The 13504-nt window shown below is 42.7% G+C and overlaps 1 protein-coding gene across 3 annotated transcripts in view; it reads left to right on the forward strand.

Annotated features, from left to right (window-relative positions):
• The window catches only part of PIGQ (phosphatidylinositol glycan anchor biosynthesis class Q), a 51949-nt gene that overhangs the window by 25290 nt on the left and 13155 nt on the right, over nt 1-13504 (forward strand). For all 3 annotated transcript variants that reach the window (XM_034430318.3, XM_034430317.3, XM_034430319.3), the window contains exons 5-6: nt 5099-5225; nt 7779-7932. In XM_034430318.3, coding sequence (XP_034286209.1) covers nt 5099-5225; nt 7779-7932 — 281 coding nt within the window. The remainder of the gene's footprint in view (nt 1-5098; nt 5226-7778; nt 7933-13504) is intronic.

Consider the following 13504-nt stretch of genomic DNA (forward strand, 5'->3'; position numbering starts at 1 on the left):
GCGAGACCATTGTTGAGTTTTGACCCATTTTACGACCTTTCTGGCCACACAGCTGTTAAAGGGAATCGCTGCAATTCTTAAGTTAATAATGTAATCATTACTAAGCAAATCTGGCTTTCCCCGTTGGTTTTCCTTGTCAGACGGTCGCAAAAGATCACGTGATTTATGCAACCATCATAAATACAGGCTAGTGTCTGAATGTTGATCAAGGTGACTGCGGAGATGCTGTAATGTAAATGTGAACAATGGTCATAAGTCACTTTTTTCAAGTGCCGTTGTAACTTTGAACGGTCGCTAAACCAAGGGTTGTAAGTCGAGGACTACCTGTATTTTGGGAAGTCTGTTCAAAACGAAGCAACAGCCTGGCTCGCACATTCAGCGAATCATCGTGCAGCTTGGTTATAAGTCTGACACTAGGAACTAGATCAAAGTTCTCCATCGTTTTTGGCTTTGCGGAACTGGTGGGTAGGGGAGGGGATGGTTTGCACAAACAGCTGGCAAGCATGCACAGCTCCATTGTGTAAGTGAGGATGTGTTAGCTTGCGCGCACGCTCACCGGCCATTTCCACGGCTCAGTTGCAAAACTCTCACAGCCCAAAGGTTGGGAGACCCCTGAACCAGGGGTGAAATCCAGCAGGTTCTGACAGGTTCTGGAGAACTGGTAGCGGAAATTTTGAGCAGTTCGGAGAACCGGCAAATACCACCTCTGGCTGGCCCCAGAGTGGGGTGGAAATGGAGATTTTGCAATATCCTTCCCCTGGAGTGGGGTGGGAATGAGGATTTTACAGTATCCTTCCCCTGCCACACCCACCAAGCCATGCCCACAGAACCGGTAGTAAAAAAAATTTGGATTTCACCACTGCCCTGAACTAGACCCTTGCAGCTTGTCTAGCAAATGTTGATTTAAATTCTCCCTGGTTTAACATGTGTGCATGTGTAATCCCAAAGATGCTTTTTTTTTTTTTAATTTGATTTATATGCCGCCCTTCTCCGGAGACTCAGGGCAGCTTACAATGCGTTAAGCAATAGCCTTCATCCTTTTGTATATTTATACAAAGTCAGCTTATTGCCCCCACAATCTGGGTCCTCATTTTACCTACCTTTGAAAGGATGGAAGGCTGAGTCAACCTTGAGCCTTGGAGAGATTCGAACTTGCAGTAATTGCAGACAGCTGGATGTTAATCACAATGCTATCAGTCTGCGGAGCCACCAGGCCCTTTTTCAGGAGGCAACTGGACTTTCTTATTTTTTTTTTCTTTTGAAGACGTCTCGCTTCTCATCCAAGAGGCTTCTTCCGCTCTGACAGGATAGTGGGGAATGGAAGGCTGTCAGAGCAGAAGAAGCTTCTTGGATGAGAAGCGAAACGTCTTCAAAAGAAAAAAACAAGAAAGCCTGTAGAGTGACTGAGAATCTCTATAGACATGTGTGCATGCAGTTAGTGTCCACTGCAGATGGGTATGGTGGTGAGTCACTCACATTCCCAGTCTCTGCAGCCTTCTAACTACCCTTCGTGGAAGAACTGCAAAGCAGTGGAGAGCAAACCAGCTTTCATATATAGCAATCGTGACTTAGATGTTGGTTTAAAAATACAGTAGTGGCCAAAATTGTGGAAACCTTTTGGGAAAAGTGTATTTTCTAAAACTAGCTAATAACTCCACTTTTATTTTTTTTTGAGTAGTACCATAAAATTATATATCGATGGAAAGATAATTGAATCAACATTGCATTACATTCAATGCAATAACTTTTATGAAGGATTTGCTTTTAGAATAGCCATTACAGTAGAAAGAAGAAAAGTGAAACACGTAGAAAAAAATGAGATATACAAAAATTATCACCATGTCAGTTAATACTTAGTTGGGTAACCTTCAACATGAATAGCGGCCTTACAATGTCTTCCCATGGAGTGAACCAAGTCTTTGAGTTCTGCAGCGGTTCTAATGTGAAACCAAGATTGAAGGATTGCTTCTATTAACTGGGTTTTAGGAATAGAGGAATAAAGGTAGAAGAGGCACCAAAGGTAGCATTACTCTCACTATTGGAAGATGTAAAGTGTAAAAAAGAGACTAAAGAGTTGATAACAAATTTGTTGATCACAGCAAGGTTAATGATTTCTAGGAACTGGAAGACATGAGGTGATTATTGTTTGGAAGAATGGTATAAGGAAGTATGGGATATTGCCATAAATGATAAACTGACTTGTAATATTAAAGTAAGGAGGGGCACAATGAAAGTAAATGAATTCAATGGAATCTGGAAACAGTTTCTAATATATCTGTTTTCTGGAGGAAGGGGGATACCACCACCAGAAGAAGCTTTAAGGTTTTGGAAGCAGGAATGATCCCGAGGGGTGGGGGAGCACTCGTTGATTGTTTGTATTGTGTATATTGTTATATATTATATATTATGATTTATGTATGTTAATAAAATTATTTTTTTAAAAAAATTCAATGGGGTTAAGATCTGGGCTATTCCCAGGCCATTCCAGTAATGCAGTGTTTCCCAAACTTGAGAACTTCAAGATGTATGGACTTCAACTCCCAAAATCCCACAGCCAGCCATGCTGGATGGGGAATTCTGGAAGTTGAAGTCCACACTTCTTAAAGTTCCCAAGTTTGGGAAACACTGCAGTAATGGAATATGATTATCTTGAAACTCCAAAAAAAAAGTGGTGTTATTAGCCATCAAACCTCAAAAATATACTTTTCCCAAAAGATTTCCACAATTTTGGCCACTACTGTATAAGCACTCCCCCTCCCCCTTCTCTTCAGTGGAACGTGGACGTTTTGAATAGCTTGTCCCATATTAGCTGAGACTTCCATTGAGTTTCCATCTCTGTCCTCCTATTTTGACATCAGATGCTTAGCTTAATAATTGCAAATAAAGGCCTGGGCTACTTCAGATTCCTTTCCCTCTGGTCCAGGATCAAGTATTTCTCCTGGATCCCATCCAAAGGCTCCAGTGACCACAATGTCACTGTGGACTAACACGCAGAGCTGCAGCCATCGGAAAGGTTAGCGTGTTCCTACCACAAAAATGCTTCACTTGACATTGTTCATTGTTTTATAAAAGCATCGCCGCTAAACCATTTTAAGCGAAATCTCTTTCTCTCTGATGCAAGTTGAATGGACTTAAGAGCCCAGCCAGAGAGAGAGGAAGATTTGTGGTGGTGGCTGTGGTTGTTATTCCCATGATGAATTCTTGCGGCTTTTGACTGCTAAAAAGCCCCGTGGCAAATACACACAAGACTTTTCCGTCCATAAATCAAAAGAACTTGTGATCCGTCACCGCTCAAGACTTTCTTATTTCATCAAGCTGGCCTGAGTCTTTCCCCTTTTTAAATGGAAATTTTAAATTTGGTTTTAAATTATTGGGGTTTGAAATTTGTTCAGCCAAATTATTTAATTCGTTTTATTTTATTTTAAATTTTGTATTTATATGTTTTATTCTATGGCTGTTCACCGCCCTGAGTCCTTCGGGAGTAGGGCGGTACATAAATTCAATAAAATAAATAAAATAAATAAATAAAATACTGATAAAAAAATTACATCCCTCGTGTAAAATTGCATTCCTTTGCTCTCCTTCCTCCTGCCTCTCTGGTTTCCATTCCCATTAACGGTCCTTAGCCCCAAGTCACTGGGTGTCACCAAAGTCATTCTTCCCCCCCACCCCATCCAGACTAAGAAATTGCATCTTAATTTGCTATCGTGGTTTAATTGCGGCTAGCAACCCATATGCAGAAAACAAAATCTGGCCAGCAAGGTTCCCAGTGGCATTTAAATATGTACAGATTAACAGAGTTGGAAGGGACCTTGTAGGTCATCTAGTCGAAACCCCCCCCCAAAGCAGGAGACCCTACACCAGAGGTGAAATCCAGCAGGTTCTGACAGGTTCTGGAGAACCGGTAGCGGAAATTTTGAGTAGTTCAGAGAACCGGCAAATACCTCCTCTGGCTGGCCCCAGAGTGGAGTGGGAATGGAGATTTTGCAGTATCCTTCCCCTGCCATGCCCACCAAGCCACACCCTGCCCAGCAAGCCATGCCCATAGAACCGGTAGTAAAAAAAATTGGAATTCACCACTGCCCTACACCATTTCTGACAAATGGCAGTCCAGTCTCTTCTTGAAAGCTTCCAGTGATGAAGCTCCCACAACTTCCGAAGGCAACTTCTGTTCCGTGGGTTGATTGTTCTCACTATCAGAAAATTCCTGCTTATTTCCAGGTTGAATCTCTCCTTGATCAGTTTCCATCCATTATTCCTTGTCTGGCCTTCGGGGGCTTTGGAGAATAGCTTGACCCCCTCCTCTCTGTGGCAGCCCCTCAAATATTGGAAGACTGCTATCCTGTCTCCCCTGGTCCTTCTCTTCACTAGACTAGCCGTGCCCAGTTCCTGCAACCGTTCATTGATGTTTTAGCCTCCAATCCCCTCAGTATGTTGGTTGCTCTTCTCTGCACTTTTTCTAGAGTGATATATTGATATAGAATGATATATTGATCAGTGTTTCTTAAACTTAGCAACTTTAAGATATGGCTGGCTGGGGAATTCTGGGAGTTGAAATCCACCTATTGCCATGGTTGAGAAACACTGTATTTTGATGCTTCCAATGCAGTTTCTTTCCATGAGTAAAAAAGGGAATAAAACCGTTCAGGTGTCAGCACTTCAAGCTGCAGTTACTCTAGTGCTGACATAAGAAGGAGAAGCGGAGGCGTCTGGAAAGGGACGTTTGACTTTTCACCTACTTATTTTCCCTGGAGATAATATCCCCTAGGAGATGGGATCGGAGGGGGGAAATTCCTTTGAGCTGGAGTAGATTAGGAGTAGAATGACTTGGAAGATGGCCAATGAGTACAGGGGAGTGGGGAACGGAAAGGGAGGGTTTTGGGGCTGGAAGTCAGTGTTGCCTTCGATGGAGTTGGGTTTAGAATGCCGTGCTTAATAAATAGGAGTTTTTCTTCAAAGACTTTGTTTGAAATGCAATTTATTTGAAACGACCTCGAAACTTGACATCAGGATATTTTAGCTTTTTTGAAAATCACTCTTTGTTCTTTTCGAGCTGTTTTCCACTGATGCTGCTGATGCTCTCTTCCTCTTTCGACAGCATATCGCCCAGCAGCTCCAGAACCTCCTGCAGTGGCTGATGGGTGTGCCAGCCGGTCTAAAAATGAACAGAGCTTTGGATCAAGTGCTGGGCCGCTTTTTCCTTTACCACATCCACCTCTGGCTTAGTAAGTGCCCTTCTCTTCCTTTGTCTGTGACATGTGACAAACTCCTTTGTGCCACTCGAGGAACACCAGCTGATGCCATCTGATCGTTTAGACTACAAATCCTATCATCCTTGACTTTGCTGGCTGGCAGGCACCAGGCTGGAGAAAGAAAGAACTGCCCACATCTGAATGTGTGGTTGAATGACGAATCTCTTGTAGAGGTTCTAGAAGCCGTGCTCTGGAACTGGTGATCTAAGATTTGAGAATAGGACAGGACACCGTAGAGTTGTGTGTCCCATTCTTCTCTTAAGTTGCTATGCAACTCTCTTTGATACCCAACAAGCACATAAATAGATAGATTATAAATTTATAGATTTATAAATTAGCTATTACCTATCTCCTTCTGCTTATGACTATAACCTTGTTGCTTGTGTCTTCACGATCTATATTGTTTTATTTAGTTATTTCCTGGTATAATTTATGTTGATTGCTTTATTATAATATGATACTTGATTAATGTATTTTTATGTAGACTGAGAGCTTCTGCACCAAAGACAAATTCCTTGTGTGTCCAATCACACTTGGCCAATAAATCTATTCTATTCTATTCTATTCTATTCTATTCTATTCTATTCTATTCTATTCTATTCTATTCTATTCTATTCTATTCTATTCTATTCTATTCTATTCCATTCCATTCCATTCCATTCCATTCCATTCCACTCCACTCCACTCCACTCCACTCCACTCCACTCCTATTCTACTCTACTCTACTCTACTCTACTCTACTCCTATTCTACTACTGTACTCTACTCCTATTATATTCTACTCTACTTTATTCCGACTCTATTGCTACTCTACTGCTACTCTACTCTACTCCTATTCTACTCTACTCTACTCTATACCTACTCTATTGCTACTCTTCTGCTACTCTACTCTACTCTATTCCTACTCTATTGCTACTCTACTCCTACTTACTCTATTCCTACTCTATTGCTATTCTACTGCTACTCTACTCCTAACTTCTATTCTGTTCTACTCTACTCTACTCCTATTCTACTCTACTCTACTCCTATTCTACTCTACTCTATTCTGACTCTATTGCTACTCTACTGCTACTCTACTCTATTCCTACTCTATTGCTACTCTACTGCTATTCTACTCTACTCCTGCTCTACTTCTACTCTACTCTACTCTGGTCCTATTCTACTCTACACCTATTCTATTCTACCCTACTCTTCTCCTATTCTACTCTACTCCTACTCTACTCTACTCATATTCTATTCTACTCTACTCCTACTCTACTCTATTGCTACTCTACTGCTACTCTACTCTACTCCTACTCTACTTCTATTCTGTTCTGTTCTGTTCTACTCTACTCTACTCTACTCTATTTTCTTACAAAGGTCATGCTTGTTTGTTCTTTGGACTGTTGGTGAGATACAAAGCTGTTGTCATTTTAGGCTCTATTTTATTTGTTCTTGTCATTGTTCAGTAATTCCAAACCCTTGGTGACCTGATGGCCATTGTTTCATCAGGATTGCATTGACTGTTCCTTTAGAGTGTTATAGGCTCAGACTTGGGTCAACAGTGGTGGTATCTAACCATCTTTTCTTTCAGTCTCTTTTTCCGTTGATATTTCTAAGCATTGGGAATCTTGACACTTACCTTGGTTTGATGCACCTAAAACTGCTAAGTTTTAGCTTCATGTTTAGGACTTGCAGTAAGCACCCTGGTGTTACAACACCTGAACACTTGAATTCAGATATCAGATTTCATTTGTTTCTCAACAAGCTATAATCTTTATGGTTATTCTTTCCACTATCGTTTTGTAAGAGATTTGACCTTTATCTTGATGGAGATAGAATGTTTTAAAAGGGCTATTTGCAGAAATGGTTGCAGGTTTTTCTAGTCTAGTGAAAAGAACTAGGGGTGACATGATAGTATTTGAGGGGCTGCCACAAAGAAGAGGGAGTCAAGCTATTCTCCAAAGCACCAGAAGGCAGGACAAGAAGCAATGGGTGGAAACTAACCAAGGAGAGAAGCAACCTAGAACTAAGGAGAAATTTCCTGACGGTGAGCACAATTAACCAGCCTTGCCTTCAGAAGTTGTGGGTGCTCCATTCTGGAGGCTTTTTTAGAATAGACTGGACAGCCACATGTCTGGAATGGTATAGGTCAGGGGTCGGCAACCTTAAACACTCAAAGAACCACAAAAGTTCTAACTGGAAGCCCCCCGTTCAATTCTGGAGCTGACCGGAAGTCCAGTTCCCCCACCATAGAGTCTCCTCCTAGCACGGCGTCCTTTTTCCTCTACCTGTCCTAACCGAAAGCCCTATCAATTGTGGAGCCGACTGGCGACAAGGAGCCGCAGCAGAGGGATGAAAGAGCCACATGCGGCTCCAGAGCCGCGGGTTGCTGACCCCTGGTATAGGTCTTCTACTTGAGCAGGGGGTTGGACTAGAAGACCTCCAAAGTCCCTTCCAATTCTGTTATTCTGTTCTGTTATTGGTGATAACTCTCATCGAAGAGAGATAGTTGCTCTTTTTTAAGCGCTGCTGTTTCCATGTTCAGGCTACATCCATCTGATGTCTCCATTCATTGAGAAGATCTTGTGGTACGTTGGCTTGTCCGCTTGCCTTGGCTTGACGGTGGCCCTTTCCATCCTCTCCGACATCATTGCCCTCCTGACGTTCCACATCTACTGTTTTTATGTCTATGGAGCCAGGTAGGTGTGCTAGGTTCGCGGGAGTTACCAGGCAAACAATTAATTAGTGGAACAGCTTGCCTCCAGAAGCTGTGGGTGCTCCATCACTGGAGGTTTTTAAGAAGGGATTAGACAACCATTTGTCTGGAATTGTATAGGGTCTCCTGCTTGGAGTACAAGACTTCCAAGGTTCCTTCCAACTCTGCTATTCTGTTAAAGAAGTTCTCCTCACCTTCTGCTCATCTTCTATTAAATGGGGGAGCAATTGTGTTTTGTAACAGTGGACAAAAACAAGACATTGGCCTGCCTAAAAAATCCTCCCAGGCTCATCCATGAAAGGTTCTCAGACCAGGAGAGGACCACTGCTCCTTCTGCTCCTGTGCCTTAATTCAATAGAATTAAAAATTATATTAATAGTCTATTAAGAATAGAATTAGGGGCTCAGTGGCTAAGACCCTGAGCTTGTCAATTGAAAGGTCGGCAGTTCAGCGGTTCGAATCCCTAGTGCCGTGTAAAGGGGTGAGCTCCCGTGACTTGTCCCAGCTTCTGCCAACCTAGCAGTTTGAAAGCAGGTAAAAAATGCAAGTCGAAAAATAGGGACCACCTTTGGTGGGAAGGGAACAGCGTTCTGTGCGCCTTTGGCGTTGAGTCATGCCGGCCACATGATCATGGAGACGTCTTCGGACAGCGCTGGCTCTTCGGCTTTCAAACAGAGATGAGCACCGCCCCCTAGAGTCAGGAACGACTAGCACATATGTGAGAGGAGAACCTTTACCTTTACCTTAAGAATAGAATTAAGAAGAGATTGGACAGCCATTTGTCTGAAATGGTGTAGGGTTTGCTGCCTGCGCAGGTGTTTGGACTCCAAGATCCCTTCCAATTCTGTTATTGTGTTATTAATCGTCTCAGTTTAATTAAACCAAACTTGGTTCAAACTGAACCAAACTCAGTTTGACTTCCGATCTGGAAAATTGTATTTCGAACGTAAATGTGAGAGAAAGGAACCAAAACCTGGTTTCCTTTTTTAAAAAAACAAACTTGCACAAAATAAATCATCAGAGATTGGAAAAACCATGTCTTATTCTGGAAAGCAGGTCAGAAAGAAATTAAAAGGGAGATGGGCAGACAGATAATGAATGAAGAGAATAGTACAAATTAAAGAGTGCAGAGAAGAGCAACAAAGAGGATTAGGGGACTGGAGGCTAAAATATATAAAGAACGGTTGCAGGAACTGGGTTTAGTGAAAAGAAGGACTAGGGGAGACATGATAGCAGTATTCTAATATCTCAGGGGCTGCCCCAAAGAAGAGGCAGTCAAGCTATTCTCCAAAGCACCTGAGGGCAGGACAAGAAGCAATGGGTGGAAACTCATCAAGGAGAGAAGCAACTTAGAACTAAGGAGAGATTTCCTGACAGTTAGAACAATGAATCAGTGGAACAACTTCCTCCAGAAGTTGTGGATGCTCCAACACTGGAAGTTTTAAAGAAGGTGTTGGATAACCATTTGTCTGAAGTGGTGTAGGGTTTCCTGCCTAAGCAGGGGGTTAGACTAGAAGACCTCCAAGGTCCCTTCCAACTCTGTTATTCTATTCTATTCTAAAGATAGCATCTTTAACTTATGGCTAAACCCAAAGCAGACAAACGAAACCAGATCTGGATGATATATTTCCTAGATGCCTTCAAGCAGAATTGAAAATGTCCCAAACACTGAGTGCCTTCCGGCAGGTTTCCCAAAATACAAAAATGCCAATATTAGCGTCAGCAGCAAAGAAACAAGCTAAGAAGTTGCCAGTGTGTTCCATTCCCGATCCCTTCATTAAGCAAGCCCGTGTTTATGGATTGATTTCCATTTGAAGAGGCTTTTCTTTTTAAGTAGCCAAAACTAAAATAAAACCCCAACCCTCTCCCTTTGGGAAAGCACAGGAAGTCGTGGGAATCACATTGTTAGGCCACTTTTACATGTGGGAATTTTCTCGCATGGCAGTCAGTTCTCAGGCTGTCTTTTTCCCCATTGTCCTGACCTCAGAATCTCATATTACCCTTGCAAAGCCCAGCAGCCAAACCACACAATTTTCCATTTTCCATATATATAAGTGCAAGAAAGGTTATTGCTAAGACACTTGCTCCTGCGGAGAAAAGCTATGACAAATCTAGACAGCTTACTAAAAAGCAGAGACATCACCCTGCCAACAAAAGTGCGTATAGACAAGGCGATGGTTTTCCCAGTTGCAATGTATGGCTCTGAAAGTTGGACCATAAGGAAGGCTGAGCGTCAAAGAATTGAGGCCTTTGAACTCTGGTGCTGGAGAAGACTCCTGTGAATCCCTTGGACTGCAAGGCGATCAAACCGATCAATCCTAGAGGAGATCAATCCTGCACTTTAGAAGGCCGGATCCTGAAGAGGAAACTCAAATACTTCGGCCATCTAATGAGAAGGAAGGACTCACTGGAAAAGAGCCTAATGCTGAGAAAGATTGAGGGCAAAAGAAGAAGGGGACAGCAGAGAATGAGATGGCTGGATGGAGTCACCAAAGCAATCGGCGTGAGCTTAAATGGACTCCAGAGGATGGTAGAGGACAGGAAGGCCTGGAGGAACGTTGTCCATGTGGTCGCGATGGGTCGGACACAACTTCGCAACTAACAACAAAATTCAGACTGTGGCTGGGTGTCACAGCTGAAATTCCTCTTACAAGCACCTCTTACAAGAGTGAGCAATCCTAAACCTGATTACCCATGTGGCAGCATCCAGAGCGTAACCTAAATTCCACAGCCAACATCTGGAGACCAAGCCAGAGTACAAGTAATCCTTGCTTGGTAACCATTCAAAGTTACGACAGATTCCATCCCCCAAAAGATATTTATGTCCCAATTCTGGAGTTACAACAGTGGTATCCCCCTCTGGTCACATGACTGCATTTTGAACACTTGACAACTGCCTCGCCTTTATGGTGTTTGCAGTGATCAGAATTACAGAAGGGACCTTGGAGATCTTCTAGTCCAACCCCCTGCTTAGCCAGGAGACTCTCTACCATTCCAGACAAATGGTTGTCCAAAATCTCCTTCTTGAAAATCTCCAGTGATGGAGCACCCACAATTTCTGAAGTTCTGCAGACACATCATTGTATTTATGACTTTTTGCCAGTTTCACGCCCTTCTGGCCAATTTCTGACAAAAAGCACTCATAGGAATGCATTCACTCGCTTTATGACTGACTGCCACATTTATGACCACTGCAAAAAAAATTAGTAAGATCCAGTTGGTCATGTCGGTGCCTCGACTTAAGCCCATTGTGACTTATGATGGAAATTCCATGTTCCATTAGGTTGTCGGACTACCTGTATTAGGCTAATGTCAGATGCTCTTATCACCCAGGTTCCTTTCTAAGCTTGTTGCAATATCTTGCACTAATTGAAATTTCAGCGCAGAGCAGCCTCATATACAGTTCCAAGAAACACAAACATTAGATGTTGCCATTTGGTTGAGGTTATTGCTGCCAAAGGAGGGTCAACCAGTTATTAAGTCCAAAGGTTCACATACTTTTTCCTCCCTGCACTGTGAATGTTTACATGTTATGTTCAATTAAACCATGGCAACATCTAATGTTTGTGTAGTATTATTTTAAGCAGACTGTGTTTTTCTATTGTTATGACTTAGATGAAGTTCAGAGCACATTTTATGACCAATTCATGCAAAACTCCACATAATCCCAAAGGGTTCACATACTTTTTCTTGCAACTGTATACAGGTAGTCCTCAAGTTACAACATTTCGTTTGGCGACTGTTCAAAGTTACAATGGCACTGACAAAAGTGACGACCTTTTTTTGCACTTACAACTGTTGTAGCCTCCCCATGGTCACATGATTAAAATTGGCAACTGGCTCGTATTTATGACGCTTGCATTGTCCCAGGGTCATGCGATCCCCTTTTGCGATTGTCTGACAAGCCAAATCAACGGGGAAAGCCAGATTCTCTTACGAACCGGGTGAACTAACTTCACAACTTGCGGTGATTCGCTTAACAAACTGTGGCAGGAAAGGTCGTAAAATGAGGCAAAATTCACTTAACAACTCTTTTCGGTTAGCCACAGAAATGTTGGGTTCAATTGTGGTCCTAATTCAAGGACTTAATGCTTTGCAGGAATGTGAAGGAGAAGCTCTTAGCCTGTAGTGGAACCTGCCAGGCCTGGAAGCCATCTTTTTCATTGGGCCTTCAGGCCTGCCACATTTACTGCTGTGGGAAACTGGGAGGGGGGATTGTATGAAGCAGAGGAGATATATAGTCATAATAACATTCCTTTCTCTGGGAGTCAAGGACATCTTGCCCTGTGACTGGGAGGCATCTCCAGTTGGGACAGTGCTTTGATTGGACCATGTGATGGACATGTGGGTGTTGGGCAGGGATTTGGACTTTCTTTTGGGTGGGGATGCGGTGGCTCAGAGGCTAAGACGCTGAGTTTGTCAATCAAAAGGTTGGCAGTTCAGCGGTTCGAATCCCTAGTGCCACGTAACGGGATGAGCTCCCTTTATTTGTCCCAGCTTCTGCCAACCTAGCAGTTCGAAAACAGGTAAAAAATGCAAGTAGAAAAATAAGGACCACTTTTGGTGGGAAGGTAACAGCGTTCCGTGCGCCTTTGGCGTTGAGTCATGCCGGTCACATGATGATGGAGACGTCTTCGGACAGCGCTGGCTCTTCGGCTTTGAAACGGAGATGAGCACCGCCCCCTAAAGTTGGGAATGACTAGCACATATGTGCGAGAGGAACCTTTACCTTTATGGGTGGGGAAAACCTGGAAGCTTTCAGATTCGAGTTTTCCCAGATATGCCAATATGACATCTCTAATAAAATGGAACTTTGGGGAACTTTGAGCCTTGGAGTCTTCTTTTGTTGGGGGTGTTTTGTTGGGAGCCCACTTGGGGGAGGAAACCTTTGATCTTTAGATCTACATCTGCTGTTTCTCTTTTTTTTTAAAAAAATATATTTTTATTTCTCATAAACACATTTACATGTACAGTCATTTCCATCATTTTTCATTCATCTTTTCTTTTAACTTTCATTTTTCATTTTTACTTTTTCGGGACTGCTCTTTTACCCTTTAATTTTACTCCAACCTTTCTTCTTCTCCTCCCCTTCTCTTCCTTCCTCTCTCTTCTCCTACTTCCTTCGTTCTTTCTCTCCTTCTCTTTCCTATTTCCCCTTCTCTTCTCCCACTCCTCTCTTCTTCCCCCCCTTCTAACCTTCTCCTCTACTCCTCTTTCCCCTCCCTTTTCTTCCTCTCCCTTTCCCTTTCTTCTTTCTCCTCTTCTCTCCTCCCCTCTCTCCTCTCTTCCTCTCTCTCTACTCCTTCCCCTCCCTCCTGTTGTTTCCCTTTTCAGTTCAATCTAAAGTGATATTCGAGCAGCCCCGATTTTCTAATTATCTTAGAAAAATGGGAAGACACCAGGTCCAGATGGATTACCAGCAGAGGTATAAGCAATGTGATGCTGCAAGTATTCAATGAACTATTACTTAAAGCTAAAATTCCGGACTCATGGATGGAGGCATATATAACTTTAATACATCTGCTGTTTCTCAAGAGAAAGCCAAACACCCATGA

This window comes from Pantherophis guttatus, chromosome 14, assembly GCF_059756535.1.
Source record: "Pantherophis guttatus breed Tessera chromosome 14, ASM5975653v1, whole genome shotgun sequence".
NCBI classification, from domain to species: Eukaryota; Metazoa; Chordata; class Lepidosauria; order Squamata; family Colubridae; genus Pantherophis; species Pantherophis guttatus.